This window comes from Musa acuminata, chromosome BXJ2-8 (genome assembly GCF_036884655.1).
Source record: "Musa acuminata AAA Group cultivar baxijiao chromosome BXJ2-8, Cavendish_Baxijiao_AAA, whole genome shotgun sequence".
In the NCBI taxonomy this organism is placed as follows: Eukaryota; Viridiplantae; Streptophyta; class Magnoliopsida; order Zingiberales; family Musaceae; genus Musa; species Musa acuminata.
Window position 1 is genome coordinate 50376364 of NC_088345.1, and position 20970 is coordinate 50397333.

Below are 20970 nucleotides of genomic sequence, written 5' to 3' on the forward strand. Positions count from 1 at the left end.
AAGAAAGAAGAGTCGCGGCAGCGGTAGGAACATGTCCCCCTTCGCTACTCTCCATCTCCCGTTCTCTCCGGCGTCGCTATCAAAGACATGCTGACCGTCGGATCAGCACCCGTCCCCATGCACGTACGTTACGTTACGTTGCTTCACGTCAAACGGCTTTCTTCTCCCAATTCCCCCCCCCCCCCCCCCCCCCTCCATCTCTACCTGTATCTCCTCGGTCACCGACAGCCGAATCTAATGGTAGATTGCAGGCGGCGTCACGCAGCAGATGAGGTCGACCGTGATTAATGCACGCAATGACGTCGGTGCATTGAATCGCTCTTCTTCAGACTTACATATTGCTTTGTATCGGTGCATTGAAGCATATATTAATGGCAGTGCAGGTCTGCACTGTATACAACAGAGCTCTATCGATCCTTTTGTTGCATAACCCACTCTGCCAGCATTGACTCCGCATCCATCCGGTGTTTCAGAGGCTGTCGAATTCATTTAATGTGTGGTTGAAGTGAGCCATGCATAAGCTGCGTCAGTCCTCTCGTACTCATTCTTCCCTTCCTCAACTGTAACTGAGACAATGACTCAGAAGGCGTTCTTCTTTGGTGTCTATGAAATGATGTTGTGTAGGCATAACTCAGTAAAACAATAACTAAATTCCTATAAAAATCTATATATTCACTTTTTTTTTTGGCTTAATTTTTATAAAATATATTTTTTAGAAGATGATATTACCTTTCGCCTCCTGCTCTCAACTCTAACTTTGTGCTTGTGCTCTTGTTTGTCATCACCATTAAGATTGTGTCGCCCTCCTTAGGATAGGTAATATGGGTGCAATCGATAGAAGCTCAATAGGGATTGAATGATGTTATCTACTCGGGTAAGGAACGTGACGAACTGAACGATGGATAATGCAAGGAAGGAGGGAGAGAAAGTATATCAACGATCTGCAACTTAATGAGATAAAGATGACTGAAACGTATAAGAAGACATGGATAAAACGATAAAGATTATGATTAGAAAAGATAGATATTTTATGAAAATAAAACAAAACGAGGTGATCAAAAAAAGAGAAAAAAAAAGTTGAAGTTTTTTGTTTTTAATTTACCCCCACATTGTGGTTGGGTTGATGATGAGAATTTGAATTACAGGTTTCAGTTTGAATAATTAATTATAATGATATGGTGTTGAAGAACAGCATCATCATATCATGGATGTGGAAAATTAGGATTAAGCCTTCGATTATTTTTTTTCTTTTAATGAACCTAACAGAGAATGAGAATGAGGATATGACTAATCTGCATCCTTCATGAGAGGTAGCACAAAAAAGAGTTGAGGCCATAATTCTTTCACGCTGAGTGCACTGCAATTTGTTGCTTCCATCGATCAGTACTGCCGTTTGCTTTCGCCTTCATCTTCGTCAGGTGTCTCTGCGTCTTCGCCCATTGAAACTGTCTCGCTTAGCTCTCTCTCTCTCTCTATCTCCCTCTCTGCATGCGTACAAACCGGCCTTGCGCGTCGAAGCAGACGACGGCCGGCGGGGCCACCGTCGGCCTCGCAGGACACGTGAGGAAAGGAAGGCCCAGTCTGAGCTGTCTCTCACTCCAGTATACGTCATCGCCACGTCGCCGATGGGCCCGCGTGGCCGCTGCGACGGTGATGGAAGGCGTGAGGGTCATTTCGACGGTCAATTGGCGGGTGGCAGCCTCTGCCACTCCCCTCGACCTTCCGTTGCTCTTGCGCGTCTCGGATGTTATTACCACCCTCCAATTCCTCACTCAGAACCCCGTTTCAGGATACTATCTTTTGTTAGGTTGCGCACAGAGCATATCCCATATAAAAAAGATGGGAGTACGCATATCAATCCACCTCAGCGCAAATCCTGCGTGAAGAAGCCAAACAAACGAAAAGCTGCACGCATGAACGCAGCAGCAATATAGGAAACCGGTGGACTGTTCCGGCCAATGGCGCCACGGCCGGATGTCTGCCAAGATTCTCACTGCCATGGAGTCCCTCGTATTATAAGTACCCCTCACATACCCAACAAGCTTTCCCATCCCACTTCAACACATCATTCGCATCTTTGTTAGGTCTTCCTCTCCACCTTCCCATGGCTTCCGTTGAGGTGAGCCACCAATGTGTTCGTAGCCCATCGCATCTTCCCCAGTCTATCTCTACGAATCTCTGAATGTCTCCTAACAATGGCGTTGTGTGCAGGTCGTATCAGCACCGGTGGTTGAGGTTCCAACAGATGCACCGGTTGCCCCTGTCGAAGCTGCATCTGTTCCTGCGCCACCGTTTGAAGTGGCCGTCGTAGAGTCCGAAGACGCCGTCGCAAAGCCCACTGTAGAAGAGCCCAAAGACGCCCCCGCGGAAACTGATCCTGCACCTGCGGCAGCCGTCGAACAGGTCGTAGAAGAGCCTGAGGCGGACCCCGCAGTAGCAACTGAAGCAACAGCAGAGCCGGAGGAGAAGGAAGCCGAAGAGACTGCGTTTAAGCCCACCGAAGAAGGTGAACAGGTGGCTGAAGCCGATGCGGTGGAGGAGGATGCACCGGCCTACGTCGAGGTGGTCGAGGCGGCAGAAGAGGAGAAGAAGCCTGCGGCCTGAGAAGAAGAATGCGTGTCTTAGGTTTCTGATGTCAGTATATATGGTGCAGCAGCAGCAAGAACTATGATATATCAGTGTTTTAGGTCCATGGATTTGGGATGTGTGTGTTGTTTGTGGTTCTCAGGTCTGTCTGCCATCCTTGTTGAGTCTTCCATGGTTGCTTGCAGTAGCTTTGTTTATCATGTTGGTTTGATGGATAACTTCATCATTATAAGAGCTCCTTTTTTCCTTTAATTTTGGATTTCTGTGGGCTAAAGAGATTTTTGATTTCCTACAAATGACAAATGCTGGTGATGGATTGATATGAAGATTAACACTGAAGATTTGAATATTGAGCTCTTCATAATCTGATAACTTTGATCCTTTGGATCAGCAGTAACTCTGATCTTTTGGATGGATATATATATATATATAGTAAATCTTAAGTGTCTATAATAAAATAACTATTAGTTCAAATTCCAATTTACATTAATACCCTTAGGAGGCTCATGACATAAATATTAAGGATATTTTAGTTCTTATTTACTTCTTTAACTCAAACAGTCATCTGAATATGATTAAGGTAGGTTTTATAAATTAACATAAGTGATATATGGAAAATATTAATATTAGTTGAGATATTAAAATGCCTTCCATTCCTTTCTTGGTTAGCCTTCCTAAATAATCCTGAGGATGAATCCCTTTGTGAGAAGAACAATTCACCGTTATTTAGGATTGTAGTCGAATATTCGGTGAATACCAATGTTATTATATGTATCTGAAAAATAAATCCAATCCATCATTATTATCATCATTGACAAATAAAATATCCGTAAAATTCAACCCACCCAAATATAAATCCATATTCGAATTCAAACATATGGAAGGAGCGAGGAGGCTCCGAATTCATAGTGGAAGTCATACGACCATGCCGACGGTGAGCGCCATCATGTCATGTCATCTCCTCCTCAAGATTTTTAGTGGGGGTGGTTGATTCTACGACCCGGTCCACCCACCCAAATCTGCCGTTACATGTAACGGCGACGTAGCGGGGCCGTCAAGTCACGGGATCCGTTCCGTTCGTCGTCGCTGCTGCTTCACGGATCCTCACGGGCGCCAACCCGACCCAATCCCGTGACTAAAAAAGCCTACTGTAAATATCTCGGCTCACCCGCCTCGCTATTGGATCAGCACCGGGCCCCGCACGTGGGTCCCGTCCGTCAAGTCGCATTTTATCTCTGCGCGAGAAATCAGAATCACGGGCGTTTCTCTGCGCAAGAAAGCGTTTCGATATCCCCGGGCCACCCGACCGGTGGGGTCCATCGCTTGAGCCAATGAGAGGAAGGTGAGAACGCAGGGGAAACGGTAGTGACAGAGGGGAGAGTTTTGCCGTTATCTCCGATGCCGAAACGTGACACGTTAGTTCCTCCCCTAATCCCCTGCCAGCCTCACATTATCATCCTTTTTCTCTTTCTCTTTGTGAACCAACCGACCAACAAAAAAACACAGGACAAAAATATTTGATGTATTCCCAGCATCTTCCCTCACATCTCTCCATCTCCCCCTTGCAAAATATTCCTCGGTCTGGTGGTACAATCCATATGGTTTGTTCTTCTTATCATTTCATTTTCACTCTATATATATATATATATATATATATATATATATATATACCCTCACATACATATATATATATATATATATATATATATATATATATATTTATATATAGATGTATTTATAGATAATATATATGTAGTACATATCCTCCTCCTTCTCCTCCTGCTTTGGTTCCTGGTATGTATGCATGTACCTTGTTACCATCTTGACCACAGCTGCAGTCGGGAAGATAAAACGGAAATGTTGGTGCCCTAGTTTTCCTTGGCTTCATTCATTCATCCATTAATTATGGAACCCATTAGTGCAACATCTCATGTTGTTTAATTTGGAGATGTGAATGGTATTTTAAGCATAAAATAGTTGATTGTTATGAAAGTAATCGACGATCTAGGGTTGTTTATTGGTGTATTTTTAATGTTGTGGCAGTTATTTCGGTTTGATTGCAGATAAAAGCTGGTGGCGGTGGTGGTGGGGGGAACGACGATGATTGAGAAGGGGAGTGAAGTTAGTGATAAGGGTTGGAAAGGGGTGGAGGAGGGAGTGGGTTCTGATAAGGGCAAGCATGTGGTGCTGACAAATTCACATCCTCAGCATGTCGGGGAAGAGGGCGCCACCTCTCCTGCGGAGTATCATCCCTATCCTAAGCCCCTGGCGGATTACGAAGATGTAATTGCTGATCCCAAGTTGTTTAGGGAAACGCTCGAGAAGTTGCACTCCACAATGGGGACTAAGTTCATGTGAGAACCACTTTCACTTTTTTTCATCCCAGAACTAGTTTGTTTCTTGACTCTCTGATTCTTCTTCTGTTGGAACGTTTTCGTTTTCTATATTGAATAGTTCTTGTTCATCCTATATCCGTTTTTTCTACTTCTGTGTAAATCTGATCTATGTTAGAGGTAAAAGTTATTGTTTTTGCTGGTCATGTTTCCTTCATGAGGAAGGTATCTGGTTTTGTCGATCTTATTCAGTCGATTAAGGGTTAAATATTTCTCAATGATGGATATGGATGGTATGGTTGAAAGAAAAAGTTTCTTACAGAGGCCTTTGAGGTAGGACACAATCTTATGGTTTTTCTGCAACCCTTTCTTTCAGTCTACTGGACATCGATGTATCCTTTGAGCCAATCCTCGTCTTTCCGTAAGATTCATGTAGATACATGACATTCATCTGTAAAGATGGACCTGGCTTAAGTCGTATCATATATGTTGTGATGTATCAAATGCCTGAAAAAGAAAGGGTAGCACTTAGACATCACGAAGAGTAATGTTTTTATTGCAAGATACTGCCTGGGTATGCTTGAGGTTGTCTCCAGTTGATCTGTCTTCTTATATTAAATGAATTCCTTCTATTAGTTGGTTGGGATGGAAGTTGACAGGTGCAAATAGGAGAAGATCTAAAATCTTTAACATGGGTAGGTTTGAGCCTTTCTCTTATTTTCTTCAAAAGGCATATTTTTTTGATATATTTTGCTCTTCGTCAAGGAAGGTGATGCAAATCCTGATATGAAGTTGTCCTGTCCTCATTAATTACATTCCTTCAAAATCTATAGATATCTTAGTGTTGCTTGGGACTTGCAGCAGTTCAGAATGCCTGACAAGCAAGGAAGATTTATGCTTGAGTACAAAAAAGTAAGAAATCACATTGTGAATAAAGATAGTATACACCAGAGATAGGAATCTGAGATATATTGTTAAAGAAATTAGGGAATCATTTAGTTCTAATTGTATGTTCTATCATATTCTCGATGCGAGGGAAATGATACACTGCATTATATTTAGGATTCACTTCTTTTCAATTTATGCTTTTTGTCCTATTATGGAATCTGATAGACAATGCTTTTTAAGTTAGAAGCAAATTTCCTTATGACTGACCTTGCAAGGTTATCTCTGGTTTTGTATTAAAGGAACTTTTATTATTTGCATGCAACTGAAGATGTCTAACGTATAATAGCTGTAGTTTCCGCATGTTTAAAAGAAGGATGTTTTTTGTTTTAGTCCCAATCCTTTTCCATTTGCATACTAATTTCCTAATTTATCAATTTTAGCTTATCATTTGCTACATTATAGAACACCAGCACATGAGACTGCTGCCTATTTAGGTTAGCCATGGAAATTTGGATTTTGGAATGGTGAAGATTATAATGGAGATGAAACCCCCACATATATACCATCGTACTTGTACCCTATCAGAATTGCTCTTCCTTTATTCGTCTTATAATTTTTTTGGTCTCCTAACCATCTTCTCGAGATAGATAGGTTTTTCACCCAAATTTGCCCAATCTAGAAATCCCTTCAAATGCTTGAATAACTTACCCTGAACCTCATAGTTTAGGTGAAATGATAATAATAAAATAATCGAAATGATCAAAGAATTATACAGATAAAACTTGAACAAATAGATTGGTATTATAGTTGGTATAGGGATTTAGAAATGTAGCTTACAGACTCCATAGATGTAATATCTTGGAAACTATTCACTGTATAATTAGAAAAGTTAATCTAGTTTCAGTTTTTGGCGATATAAATTCTCATTCTATATTTATCACTCTGTCTCTAATTTTTTGAATTGTGTTCCTTCCTAGGGTACCAATTATAGGAGGCAAGGATCTCGACCTGCACCGACTTTTTGTTGAGGTGACATCTCGAGGTGGAATCGAAAAGGTAATGGGTCAAAACTGAAAATGATATTTTATATGGAATTTTAAGTTATATTTTTGCTGCTATATATTTTTATTACTGGTATGCATAACATTCTTTATTCATGAAATCAAGGTTTCAAATACTGATCAAATCAGTAAGTCACAGGTGGTATAATCAATATTATACCATGTAAATTGGTATTGGTTGATTTTATTTATTACTTTTCAGTGATACCAAGCAATACAATTTGGTGTATCACCTGGTATGTAGGTGACCGAGAAGTTTGACAAACTGTCCAAACTGTTATCAGATGGAAATTTTAAACCTTGCATAGAATTTTATTACGAGTTCCAGAATTTCAATAGCAAGGATCATAACTGCAATCATGTCTGTCAAATATTTATCTATGCTTTCATTATTTAATATACATTATTGCTGAGGAACTACATGACATTGTATTTTAGCATAAAGCTGTGGACATTTCTATAATTTGTGTATTCAACTTAAGTATCTAATACCAAGTTGCATTTCAGTGTTCTTAAAGAGTTAAGGGTGTTATGAATTTTAACGTGTAGGATTACATTTTATATCTTGTTTAACATATCTAGAAAATCATGTTTATATGACATCAGGTATCTGGTTCTACCTATAAGTAAAATCCTATTGGAGCAAACAGTTGTCGACATCATACTGAAGCAGATTAGGTTGACTTGTCTAAGTTGGTATTTAGATTGTAAAAGTCGCATATCTTGTCACCAAGCTTTGTTTAACATGTTCGCTTATTTCCTGACAAGTGACAAAGACCTCAAGGATTCAATTGAAGAAAATCCTGATACCCTAACAGTCCCAGATTGGAACATAACATGATGAGTCTCCCTATATGTACATGATGACCTCTCACTGATTATTTGTTTTAAGCATTTGAAACCTGGTGGTGAGATCCACTTGGTATAAGGTAATAATCTAGTAACTTGTATTGTTACATGTGCACACATAAAGGTTGTCATCCCGTTTTTCTCTGTCAAAAGATATTTCTAGCCAGCACCTTCTCAAATCACAGCAACTATTTATATCTTTTACTTGATGACAGGTAATTGCAGATCGAAGATGGAGAGAAGTGACTGCTGCTTTTGCTTTCCCCTCTACGGCCACAAATGCATCATTTGTGCTTCGCAAATACTACATGTCCTTGTTGCGTCATTATGAGCAGATATATTTCTTTCGGTCTCAAGGATGGAACTCTCCAGCTGGTTTGCACATGCAGTCTCCCCCCCTCTCCCTTCCTTTTTCCCTGAGCCTTATTGTTCCTTACATTGTTTTGCAGCACCTGCAAAGATAGCCTCAGCCACTTCGGGTTCGTCAGAGAGATTGGTCGAGCATGTCTTACCATTTTCTGAAACTCAGGCTTCTTCCCGAAAACGGATGAGAAACAATGGTGAGTTTGCATTATAGTAATTTAGTGATATCACATACACTTTTTCGATAACAATCTTTGTTGTATATCCATGAGGTTGTTCAGTTGCCTTGAACCACGACGTGAAATAATTTCTATTGTCAAATTTGAGAAATATTCTGACTGTTGAGTGCTTAATGAAGCAATGCAAGATTGAGGCTGACATGCACAATGAGTTACTATTTAGTGAAACAGTTTTTCTCATGTATCAACAAGGTGTTGACAGAGTATTATCTTTTGCTAATTGTCACTCGTCATTGTCGTCATAAATGTTTTGTCTGAACTCCATGACAGATACCAGCACTTCCGCCAAGATTACTAATCAGTTACTACCCTATCTCTAGGTCTGGCCTCATCCCAATATCCTCAAGTTGTTGGAGTAATTGATGGAAAATTTGAGCATGGATATTTTGTGACTGTTACTGTTGGATCAGCAAAACTCAGAGGGGTTCTCTATCACATTCCTCAACAGACTTCTGAGCAATTAACACGGTACAGTGATTTTGCTGATAATAGCAACTTCAGAAGTGTTCGCCATCGTCGCCGTAGGAAGAAGCTCAGTAAAAGAGACCCTAGTCATCCAAAACCAAACAGGAGCGGATATAATTTCTTCTTTGCTGAGCAGCACGCTAGGCTTAAGCCACTTTATCCAGGAAAAGACAGAGAAATTAGCAAAATAATTGGTGAATCGTGGAACAAACTTACAGAGACTGAGAAAGCCGTAAGTACCAGCAACAATTTACTCAAAACTTTTTTCTTCCAATGCTAAATGAAGATTATGACAAGTTTACTTCTATTCAATTTTTTTTATAATTTAAAATTTCAGGTGTATCAGGATAGAGGTTTGAAGGACAAGGAGAGGTATAAAAGTGAAATGGCAGTTTACATGGAAAAATTAAAGGCAGGTCATGTTATCAGTAATGCAGTGCCAATCCAACAGCATCCAGCTGAACCAGAGATGGCGGAAGATACCGATTCAAAATTTGAGACTGTTGGGGGTGATTCAACTATAAATGATGAGAATGATTACAGCTCCGAGAGCAGTGGTTCTGAGGGAAAAGTATCAGACGAGGATTTTGAAATGGAGGCATCTCCGGTATTCGGTGTTACAACCACTTGTGGGACTACTAGCTTGGCGGAACCATCAACCGAAAAAGATGATTTCGAGCTACGAAGGAGAGTCGATGCCAAATCAGAAAGCGAGCAAGATCCTTATATTTTTGCTCGGGATACTGAATCTAGGAAATTTACGGAGTCATCAACTGATAAGCAATAAGCAGGTGTTCAAAACAGATATCACATAATTGGCACTCAACTCCTTGCGAACTATATTCCTAGATCGATAAAACTTTGTTAGTTTGTCGTGATGTTAATGTAGTCAGTCTATGATATTTTTCTTCCCTTTCATCTCCTGCGACCATGGTAGTTTTCTTGATTAGGTATTTGGTAAATTTTTTTTGCCCTTTTTTCTTGAAATGTAAGCTGCCTGACATGCGCGTTAGTCAGGCAAGTATTCTAAATGAGAAGATTGACCAGACTTTGTTTCTTGCATCTCATAATGTAGGATATCCTGCTCTACATTACATTGTTCATAGTCACACAATGTGAGCAAACATGAAGGAAAACAAATGAGATCTGTAGTAATCATGGAAATCTCAGCAGACATTAGACCATTAAATTCTGGGCTGAAACTTCAACTTGGATCTACTTGTATCTATAGATGGATGCGCAAATTCTTTATTGAGCATCTTAACAAACAGATGATTGGTTTTCAAGAATAACCCTTTATTTATAATTTACTAAGTTTTGGAGCAAAATCACATATTCTCTTGGCAAATAAAACTTGATGACTTTTCCAGTTAGTTTTTCCGTAGGTCGGTCGATAATAAAAGTTACTTTTTGAATCAAATGATTGGGTTTGAGTAGATATTATTATGAGATTTCTTACTTATTCAATCCAAGAGTTTAACCAATATGTTTCATATTACCACTTTAAATATTTAGCAATGTGACATTCTTTTTTAATTGTATGAGAGAAAAATTATCTCTTTTTGGGGTTTTCTGTTTTTCATCAAAATTTTCAATCGATGCCCTTTTTATCATATTTCTAAAATACTTGACAAGCCACTTAATACCAACTCTTGTCCTTTTTGGTATTAATATTATTAAGTCCCTAGTATTAATATTTTCAAAACACTAAGTCTGGTTAATTGATCTAAGCCCTCAGCTACAATATTTCTCAAAAAACTTTTTAGTCTTTTTAAACATATTAATAGTTCTTATCCTCGCCACGATGATAAGCATGGGTTTGGCCGGTAAGGGCAAACTATGAGGAGAATGAACGCGGGCGAAGTAGCAGCGCCTCTTACACCCAAAACGCAATTGACGACGACGGGATTATTTATATCCACAACCTCTTTTTGTTTTTTTTTTGTGTTTTTGGGGTCCTATAAATAAACCTCGTCATTATCTTCCATTTAAAAATGGACTAAATTTGGAAAAAAAAAGGTTTACAGGAAATGTAATCTATCATACTATTTATTAATCTGTATTAAAACATCTTGGAGTTCGAATTCTGAAAATTATTTCTAGCTTTGGCGAATAATTAAAGCTGTCATTTCATTTTTCAATGAACAATGCCCGATATAAGCAAAATGACTAAATTTAGAGAGACTAATACATAGCAAGTTCTATGACGAAGGAGATGCACCATCATGACCCAACAACAAATCACCCAAGTATATAAATAATTACTATCAAATTGGCATAACCGAGTCAAACATATCGAGCACACCTGCATTAAGCAGTGAACTGTGGATGGATTACATATCCTTCTTAAAACTTGCCGTTGGTATTCATCTATGGAGGATATGATGGATGAGTTTGTCAGGTAATTTTCCTGTTGCCTGGATGAAAAAAAAAAATAGAGAAATTATCTCCGATTGTCTACCATCAAGTCGAAGAGTAATGATTCATCAGCAAAAGAAAAAAAAAAGTAGGAGGAGAAGGTAATACCGACGAATTCTTGACAAACCTCTAACTCTAAGTTAGAATGAGATATAGAGTACGGAAAGATGCAGCCAATAACTAACCTGAAAGTGCCTCATGTGTAGAATTGGCTCACATCCAATATCGGCAACCGGTTTTCCACCAGGTGTTACTGCATTAAACCTGTTAGCTTCATAGGCATGAAGAGTGCCGTCTTTGTCGGGAAGTTGCTGGCATACTCTCAACAACGAGTTTAGTGAGTTCATCTGCACTCAACATATGAAGATTTTAGAGCAGGTCGGTGCAGTCTATACATTTTCGTGACAATGCACGATTTTGATGGGCAGATGCCTCCTTGCATGAAGCTCAATCGGATTGTCTTTATTGTTCTGATAACATATCTAAGATTTCACACCGAGGTCTAAGGATTATTATTAGATACATAGAAAGAGGCACTAACCTTCATATATGGACAGGAAGCACAACCTCCATGAACAGAGCACCCTTCACCGTTTGCCACACCGGGAACAACAGCAAGTTCTGTGATATCACTTGGTATAGCATAATTTAGACCCTGAGACCCATTCACTGATGTCCTTGATACTGAATCCGATGAGACTGGAAATACAATCTCAACTTTAATTTTACATCTTGATTCCCTTGAACCCAGTAATCTACGAACTGCAGCAACTATGGAAGTCAACATTCCTGATTCGGTTCCTAACACAAACTGTAGGTGATCGTCGATGTCCCTGTCCAAAGCTTCCTGTACCCGGTTTTTAATGAAATCCAAAATGTTTTGGGTGGAGCCTACAACTCCCATTCCTCTCCTCTTTGCCTCCATTGCCAAAGAAAACATTTCACCCGGAACTTCAAAATGAGCTGTTAAGAATGCATCACAGTACAGCTCTTTTATTCTCTCCACTACTTCATGACCAAACATATCGTGCACAATGCAGTTACCATCCTGTATGTTAAAGTTGTACGAGTTTCATGATCAGCAAATGCAACAGACGAACACGCTGGAATTACCAGATCTATTAGAGAAAGCATTTGCAATAATTTTTATTTAAACACGAGTGTCAGTAATAACTAAATTACTGCACAATTTCCATATAAACCATGGTCTGTCTAATATATTGCTAGATTTGAAGCATTTTAAAATTCCTACACTATGAATTGTCCCTGCCCCATGTCAACCCACGTTCGTTATGATAACTCAAAATCTAATGTGGATAAAACTTCAACTCCATGAGAAATACAGGGCATTAAATTGACAAAAGAATTCATTTGTAACACAACTGATGTCTCCTTTCCAATAAGCAATTTAAGGCACATTCTAGCATGTCTTATCAATAATTTGAAGCACTCAAAGTAAAATATCTTCAGGATAATGCATCAAAAAGCATCTCAGACATGTCTGTGCTATTAGCTTTCTTTCCATGATATAACCAAGCAAATACCAAAAGTGTGCAGTAGTACATAATTACATTAAGCTACAATAAAAAGTTGGTCAAAGTAATTAGTTTAAATGCAGGAAGTCACATTGATGTAACCCGTTTTCTTTGGGAATTGGAACTCAAGAGAACATGCATGAACTTTGACAACTGAACATGCATAAAACCTTATAACTAAAAATATTGCAAATGACAGCCAAAAATCGAAGTAGCATTTCTGTGTAATAAATGCTGATTAAAGAAAGGAAGAACAGTGCAACGGTCCACAAACCTGGTAGTAGTGCAGCCTCTTCAGTAATGATCTTATTGAGTTCCTATTATGATCTGGATGTATTCCTGATATTTCTTCATCTGTCATGTCAGTCATTTGGTGAAACAACTCCACAATATTTGCACCCATGTAGGAATCAGGACCATACCAAACATTTAAATCCGGTACTTGAGCAAATGCCTAGCAAATATTTTATTAGAGAAAAATCAAATTATGAATACATGAGACTAGAAATCCAAATTGACGCAATGTGCTTCACTAAAATATGCAACTACCAGATATGAAATGCAAAATCTAAAAGGGAGCAAAGAGTTTACGAGCATTGCCAACCTGAAAAATCGTCTGCACAACATTAGATGAAGTACAAGTGATTGTAGGCACTAGCTCATGTCCATAGGCCTTAGTCTCCAAAGAAGTATTTATGTAGATCACATGCAATGAAGGTGGTGAATTTGAAGCTGCCTCCAAAAACTGCATATATGTCGAACTCGCTGCTGCATCCGCCAAAGAGCAACCAATTAGTTCATTGGACATTCTGTACACACCAACCTGCATGAAACCTATTGTGGTTAAGAGTCTTCCAAAAGATACCACTGTGCAAGATAAACCAGTTAAATGTACTTCAAGATGCATTCAAGCTTGTTTCTAAAAACAAACGTGATCATTGTTAATTATTATTATCTCAAAATGAGTTAGGATAAAATCTAAACTCAAACAAGTTTAACAGTCTAACATCCATAATGAAAATAATTATAAAAAGAATGCATTTGATTTTCCTTTTCAAGAATGTAGGCAGAGTACAAGAGGTTGCTGAGACTCAATATGTGATTGTCATGTAAACTTAAATGTATTCATATTGCAGCATCTGAACTGCACAGTTGTAGGAGATTCACAGAGCAGTATAAGATGATGATGGAGACATATCTGCGAAATTAAAATGGAAGATTTTTTTGTTAAATGTATATAATAATTGACAAACATCATAGAAGACAAAATTTGAAAAGTTCAAAGACCTGAAGATATCTTCCACTGTGCCAGAATAAAACCAAAGCATAGATTTTATAAAGAGAACATTAGAACCTTTAGAATATATGAGTATATTTCTTTTAAAATCAAGAAGCCATAGATCTGAGTCTGCCAGCAAACAACTATTTAGTATCTCAGCGACAAGATAAAATCCTGAACTGTCATACTAAGGACATGCCAAACTACCAAGTGCATATTGTAGCTGTCTGACTGGGTACTGCTATAGTTATCTTGCAGTGCCAAAGGTTTGCAGAAACTCTTTTATCTGAGTGGCAGACTAGTACTGATCCATGCAAGAACTGGCAAAGTTCTTGTCCATAGGCAACTCTTGGGCAAAATAGTAAATACCAACAATCCAATAAAGGAACATATAAGATAACAGCTCTGAAGAGACAATTTCCAAGTTGTCTGACATCAATTAAATAATAGGCTCCAAGGAAAGATGGCATGACACCATGGAGCAATTGCAAAACAACGTCAACTAGGTCTTGTCACAGCCCATCTAAGTTCATTATAGGTTTGATTACACTTTAGGTTCTAAACCAAATTTGCATTTCTCTTATCAGGAATTGACAAATCGATCCACCCATTGACTGGTATATGAACTGTCCAATTTTGGGCAGCCTGTCCACATGCGGTACTCTTGTGGCAGTGTGTGTTAGTGTACCATGTGCCAGTACATGGATCCGGTCCAGTTATGGGTCAGCATGGATCTGGTACTCGAAATGTAGAATATTGATTCTTATACTTGGTGAGTGTTAACAACACCATAAAAGTTTTCCAAGTCAATGGAAATAATTATAACCTTAATTTGTGAAGACCTGATCAACCACTATCAATGTTCAAAACCTTAAAGCGAATAATCTGACTACAATGATGGGTTCTTCGGAGCAAAACCTTAGTTCCAACAGTTGATTGTGTATATATAGTGTTAATGAAAAACTATGAACTTGTAACTTGTACTTTTGTAAATATCTTAAGGGAACACAGAACAAGATGAATGAGTATGCAAAATGTTCATTGATAAAATTAAATGAAAACCACATAGGCACATACCTTCTTAAAATCAGCCTGATCAAGTATTGCGCGAACATTTTCAGACATGAAGTCCACACCGAGTACTGTAATATATTTGCATCCAGCTTCTGCCATTTTAACAGCCCTATCTGCCATTACCAAGGAATCAGATATGTGGATGTGAGGCCACAACTTCTGTGCAGCAGTCAATATGCCTTGGACCTCTGGATCCATGTAAAAATGTGCAACGACACCGATTTTCTTTTTTCGTAGGACACTCACCAGTTCTTTAATTTTTGACCCATCAGGAGATAAAAACATTGCCTGCAATTAAACTATAATGGGCTGATGAGAACTTGTCAAAATATCCGTTCATGTCGAACAGAAGAGTAAAGCAATGAATTCTTCTTTCTGCAGGACACCAACATAAGATGAAGTATACGTACATCTGTTTATAACGAAATATTCATCTTCGCTATTGTGGCACATCCACAATTTGTTGGCATGGTTTGGCACAACATATGCATATACAAACACAAAGTCCTCTGTCTGCCAGAGGGTTTGTGCACTGAACTAATATTAGGTACTATGTCTGCAATTGATGGATTGATAATTGTGGACAGAACAAATAGAGTTCAAGACCACAGTAGTTCAGGTTATAGCAGAATTAAGTACAACAATAGCATTACAGGTGTCTAGAGGAGTAAAAACAATGACAATCAAACAAATACAATCAAAGATCAAGAACATGCAAATAAGGAGAGAATAAGAACATCTTACTACAACCCCAAGCATGTGTCAGTAAATGCCAAAGAAAATGTAAATCCCCTTATGCTATTTCAAAAAGAGCCTTAGGAAAATCCTCTTATAACAGATATTCCCAAGCACTTCTTTTAATAAGGTCGCCGAATTGTCTTATTTACTGACATAAATCATGTGCCACCATCCAGCAAATGACAACATGATGAGAACTGCAGGATACATAAATCGTTTGGGGTTTTAAAGGACTAAAACCTTAATAAATGCTATCATATATGTGCAATGTACGACACAAGAACAATGGAGTACATGAACGTGATTATGGGAATGTTCATTCTTCCTTGACAAATTCAATTATATGATTGTTGGAAAATATTAGAGTCTATTATAGAACGAGTCATTTCCTAACAACTTAAATTTTTGGAATCCGTGATAACCCAATTCAAAAAAATCTTTCTCATGGTATCAGCTTAAGCCTAGATATGGCTATTTCCACATCTGGATTTGTACAATGCACCTGTTTTCAATTTCACGTTTACAGCTTATTCTTAGATTGGACTATTTCCTCCTATGGGCTTTTACCATGCACTTGGGTTTGGTTTCAAGTATAAATCCTAATTTGGCTTTGCCTCCTTTCCTAATAGTTTAAGCTCAAAATCTTTAAGTGAAAAAGAGCTCACCTGAGCTTCTGCGTAGCTTCCCTTTGCTTCAATCCCATCAGGCCCGATGACCAACGACGGGAATGGATCGGCAGACGGCCGCCCTTCTCTCTTGGCGATCAAGGCCGTGGTCCTCTTCTGCATGCTGATCAGCACATTGTGCCACGTGTTGACCCTTGAGTGCGCCCTCATTGGCAACCCGACCACGTTCAGATCGCCGAAAGCCTCCGGCGTCATCTCCAAGACCTCCTCCGGCAGCGCCCCATCGAGAACAGAGACAAGGCAGGCGCAGAAACCCTTGGTGATCTCCGTATCGGAGTCGGCCGCGAACCGCACGCGGCCGAGTTCGTCCATCGCTACTGAGAGCCAGACCTGAGCGGTGCAGCCCATGACGCGATTGGCCGACACCCGGCCGGCCTCGGGGAAGGCCGGGAGGGAAGCGGCGCAGGCGAGGAGACGCTTGACGCGGTCGACCGGCTCCGTGAGGGAGGCGAACTCGTCCACGAGGCGAACGAGGCGGTGGCGGGGGAGACCGGAGGCGACGGCGGAGTAGGGGAGCGTGGGGTCGGGGGTCTGGAGGCAGCGCACGGCGAGGGGCCGCAGCCGCCGACGAAGGCGTGCTGTGGAGGGGAGAAGCGTCTTATGGTTAGGAGTAGGGCTTGATACGAGAAACCTTGTAGTTGCTGTGGCTGCTTCCATTACCACCGTATTCTCTCTCTCTCTCTCCCTCTCCCTCTCTCCCTCTTCTCCTTCTCCGGTTAGTGCTCTTGTATAAATAGGTGGAGGGGCCAAAGAATGAATGGGACGCACCCGCCTCGGGAAGGAGACCGGAGTGGTGACGGGGTGGTGTGGGGGCCACTTCATATTTTTAGTCTTATATAGAAAATTTTTAAAAATGTATAATATATATATAGTTTTAAAATCTATAAAAGGATGAATTTATCCCAATGAATTTAATATAGCTTATTAATCATTAGGGACTATAATTATTAATAATTATTACGACAGGCAAGGGATAGTTTGTTGATGAGGATTTAATGCGAAATTAATTTGTTTTGTGAATATATATATATATATATATATATATATATTGAATATGTGATTTTAATTTTTTTTAAAGATCATATAATTTTCTTATTTTCTTGGAAAAGCAATATCCAAAGAATGGAAAGGTAAGGGAGATACGGTGGTTTGACTTGATGCATAGAAAGGTCAACAAAAGGTCTGGCTCGTTTGCCATCGAATTTGACCCGAGAAAGACGACAATTTCCTCTTTCTTTCTCTCTCCCCCTCCCCCGACCATCACATCCACGTCTCTCTCTCTCTCTCTCTCTCTCTCTCTCTCTCTCTCTCTCTCCTGTGCCTTCACCTTCGCGTCTCTTTTCCTTGAAGATTTCTGTTTTGACTCTGGGGATCAGTGCTTGTTCAGAGGGCTAACACAGCGCGGGTGGTGAGTGTGGTTGAAGAAGTGTAGAAATAATATTGCAGCAATGGTGGTGAGTGTGATTTTTCGCTTTTGTGAGACCTTTATATGTGTCAAATTTGGAGAGTTAAGTGATTCGGATTTGACGACTTCACGGAGACGTGCAGGGAAGCAGCAACCGTGACACCAAAGTTTCATGAACTCTTTTGGGGACCTCATTAGTTAAGCTCACGAGTAGAGGATGAGGGGACGATCACAGGTGTGAACTACCAGAATGAATCATTAACCCAACAGAGAACAAAATCATAAAAGATCGATGAAGTCCCCAGCTGAATGATCCGTGTGCTGCATCACCAGATTCTACAAAGCAAAAGCTATCATAAGACAGCTCGAATCATCACAAAAATTTTTGGCTTCACCATAAGGGGAGATATGAAGCACAAAAACCGACACACTGGTCCTCCCAACTCTTTTGAATGAGCAAATAACGGGTAATTAAATGATAGATAAATCTGTATTAAATAGGGTAGTACCTGCAGCCGAGGAAGTTTCAACACAGCTTTCATGCTCTCTCTTGAGGTTGCACCCTCGGGCCAATTCAAACGACCCCTTCGAACATACCTCTCAGCATCTCGGCTGCAAGAAAATTACAGGGACAAACAGTCGATTACAGCTACTCGATGCAGATTGCAGTAATTTTAAACACTTGGGATGAATATATCAGGGACTTACGCTGCAAGTCGCAGCATGTTTGAAGGTAATGGTCCAAGAACTCGCTCCATCATGGCCAGGTGTTGAAGAAGCAGTCCAGTCGTTCAGCCGCGAGCTGACGCCAAACAGAAGAGAGACGAGCGGGTGAAGCAATGGGTGAAGGAGATCTGAGATGCAGCCGAGGAAGCAGAGGACGCCATCAACGCCTACCGGCTTCTGAACGGGAAACGACGGCGCGCTGGCGTGGTGGGCGCCATTAAGAGGTACGCTTTCGTGCTCGCTGAATCGACAGCTCGGTAAAGGTTGGACTGCATGTCGAGAGGATAAAGCGCAGAATCCGCGAGATCGAAGCTGGTAGAATCGCTTACGGAATTACCGGTTTGGACGATGACCGGGAGCGAGCTGCGCTGCGCATCCCCCCCCTCCCCCCCTCATGTCAGGATGCAGAGAACGTCGAGTTCGAGAGCGACAAGGAGACGGTCGTGAACATGCTGCTCGATCAAAGCACGCGAAGACGAAGCATGGCGTCCGTAGTTGGAGATTTTTCAATATTGTGAGGGAAAATTTTTCTTAATTATGTGCTCAAAATGGTGTATACAAGCAATACAAAATTATCATCGAGGATTAGAATATATAAGGAATACAAAATTATCATTTCATATTTATATATTCTATCATGCTCAAATTTTCATCAAGCATATTAATTTTGGATTGATGCAATTGAAATATCCTATGAGTGAGAGGTTTTATGAAAGAGTCGCGGAAACATGTAGTTGATGTCTAGTAATTTGATCTCTAATAAAATGAAATTCAATGACAATGTGTGTCATGTGTAAATGAAATACTAAATTGACGTATAAATAGGTGACACAAACATTATCGTAATATATTATAGGAATAAATTGGGAGATGGTGCTAAATTTATATAGTAGACTAGTGACTGAATTGAATTCTGATAGTGATGGCTTGATATTTAGCTTCAATGGTGGATCCTGTAATTATATTTTATTTCTTGAAACTTCAATTAATCATCTTTGCTCCAAAAAAGATAATATAGGTTGATATAGATGTTTTATCATCGGTGTTGCTTGCTCAATTAGCATCGATGAAGACATGAAGATGAAGTGATGAGTGTTTACGAAGGAGAAATTCATAATTGAAAGTCTCCTTAAGATATTGCAGAACACATTTTGATATAAACTGATGCATAGTAGAAGGTCGGTGCATAAATTATGATAATTTGTTAACTATAAATGAAATGTCTGAACATACGAGAGATAAAAACTATAAGGAACTAAGTACTTATTGGTATTATGTGGGATCTATAATAGGGCTGTTATCATAAAATTTGAGTGACTCAGTTACGGAGAGTGGGGTGACAACTCTTTTAGTATTATGCATGTTTATCTTTAATAATACAATTTGAATATACTTCTTTTGAGATAAAAAAATTTCGAAGATGTAAAGTAGCTTAAGGTTCCTACATTTTTTTATGGATAATCAATCTATCAATTATTTAAAAAAATATTTAATCTTAATGAAATTATTATCTGTGATAATAATATCATCCACATGCTAGTCATAAATGTCCTATAAGCCAATCACGTGAGTAATGACATATGTGACAAGCCACGTAATCTTTTTACTTATTATTATTTATTAATATTTTCTCACTTTATGTTGCATGTTATATATATTATGATATTCATGGATTTGTGCAGTGAGAATAATGAGATTGATAATGAAATCGCTTCGCCTTTAAATACAAATCCTAAATAATCCCGATTATATGTTACTCGAGAGCGATATTGAGATAACCGGATATACTAGTATACTATATACCAGTCCATATAAATGAGGTGGCTAGTCTCATAGTTGCTCGTATAGGGATACTAGGGATATAGTGCAGATGCTCATTAGAGAATGAGTTCACTAATTGATCCGCTCACGGAATGCTAGATGATTGATGATAACTCATTGTCATATAATGATTCTGTGGTCCCAATTGTGTATCTGGTCCTTAAACTTAAGACACTAAGGATGTCATGTATGAGTACTCCACTCTTTAATATCATACTTATAGGTATGAAAGTTTTAAATCTAGCATAGCCGATCATCAAGAGTGGTAGCCAACCTTCCGAGGGTAATTGAGTGTCGATAAAGGATCATCTACTCTTAGTGTCATGAGAAGAATATCCTATATATTCTTGCTTAGGTAAATCCTTGGTTAGGATCATTCGGATTGAGAGAGAGAGATAAAGTTTTCTAGAAGAATCCGATTAGAGCAAGACTTGAGTAGATTTCGTATGGGCCTGATAATACCATGTCCGTTATATGATATCTTGAATATTAGATGAATGAGGG

General features: G+C 39.3%; 3 protein-coding genes across 4 annotated transcripts; 2 read left to right on the forward strand and 1 right to left on the reverse strand.

Annotated features, from left to right (window-relative positions):
• The first annotated feature begins 1961 nt into the window (after positions 1-1961).
• Positions 1962-2838, forward strand: LOC135618316 (major latex allergen Hev b 5-like). The gene is made up of 2 exons (XM_065119199.1): positions 1962-2119; positions 2212-2838. Exons 1-2 carry the CDS (start codon positions 2105-2107, stop codon positions 2602-2604), a joined length of 408 nt encoding a protein of 135 aa, XP_064975271.1. The 5' UTR covers positions 1962-2104; the 3' UTR covers positions 2605-2838.
• A 1235-nt stretch (positions 2839-4073) lies between these two features.
• LOC135620057 (high mobility group B protein 9-like) lies at positions 4074-9846 on the forward strand. Of its 2 annotated transcripts, none has more exons than XM_065122656.1 (7): positions 4074-4187; positions 4650-4940; positions 6785-6863; positions 7933-8092; positions 8167-8277; positions 8640-9016; positions 9122-9846. In XM_065122656.1, exons 2-7 carry the CDS (start codon positions 4687-4689, stop codon positions 9569-9571), a joined length of 1431 nt encoding a protein of 476 aa, XP_064978728.1. In that variant the 5' UTR covers positions 4074-4187; positions 4650-4686; the 3' UTR covers positions 9572-9846. The 2 variants fall into 2 exon arrangements, with proteins under 2 accessions (XP_064978728.1, XP_064978729.1); XM_065122657.1 differs by lacking the exon at positions 4074-4187 and adding an exon at positions 4371-4445.
• A 1042-nt stretch (positions 9847-10888) lies between these two features.
• Positions 10889-17202, reverse strand: LOC135620059 (quinolinate synthase, chloroplastic-like). The gene is made up of 7 exons (XM_065122658.1): positions 16494-17202; positions 15094-15378; positions 13342-13560; positions 13012-13191; positions 11744-12250; positions 11388-11549; positions 10889-11201 (listed from the first exon to the last, which is right to left on the reverse strand). Exons 1-7 carry the CDS (start codon positions 17169-17171, stop codon positions 11151-11153), a joined length of 2082 nt encoding a protein of 693 aa, XP_064978730.1. The 5' UTR covers positions 17172-17202; the 3' UTR covers positions 10889-11150.
• Between the last annotated feature and the right edge of the window lie 3768 nt (positions 17203-20970).

Coding starts and splice junctions, on each gene's coding strand:
- LOC135620057 (XM_065122656.1), top strand. CDS start 4,687: ATGATTGAGAAGGGGAGTGAAGTTAGTGATAAGGGTTGGAAAGGGGTG. Junction 6,864..7,932: donor CTCGAGGTGGAATCGAAAAG/GTAATGGGTCAA, acceptor ACTTGATGACAG/GTAATTGCAGATCGAAGATG. Junction 9,017..9,121: donor TTACAGAGACTGAGAAAGCC/GTAAGTACCAGC, acceptor TTAAAATTTCAG/GTGTATCAGGATAGAGGTTT.
- LOC135620059 (XM_065122658.1), bottom strand. CDS start 17,171: ATGGAAGCAGCCACAGCAACTACAAGGTTTCTCGTATCAAGCCCTACT. Junction 13,561..15,093: donor ATCAGGCTGATTTTAAGAAG/GTATGTGCCTAT, acceptor GGTTTCATGCAG/GTTGGTGTGTACAGAATGTC. Junction 11,550..11,743: donor CTTCCTGTCCATATATGAAG/GTTAGTGCCTCT, acceptor TGTTGAGTGCAG/ATGAACTCACTAAACTCGTT.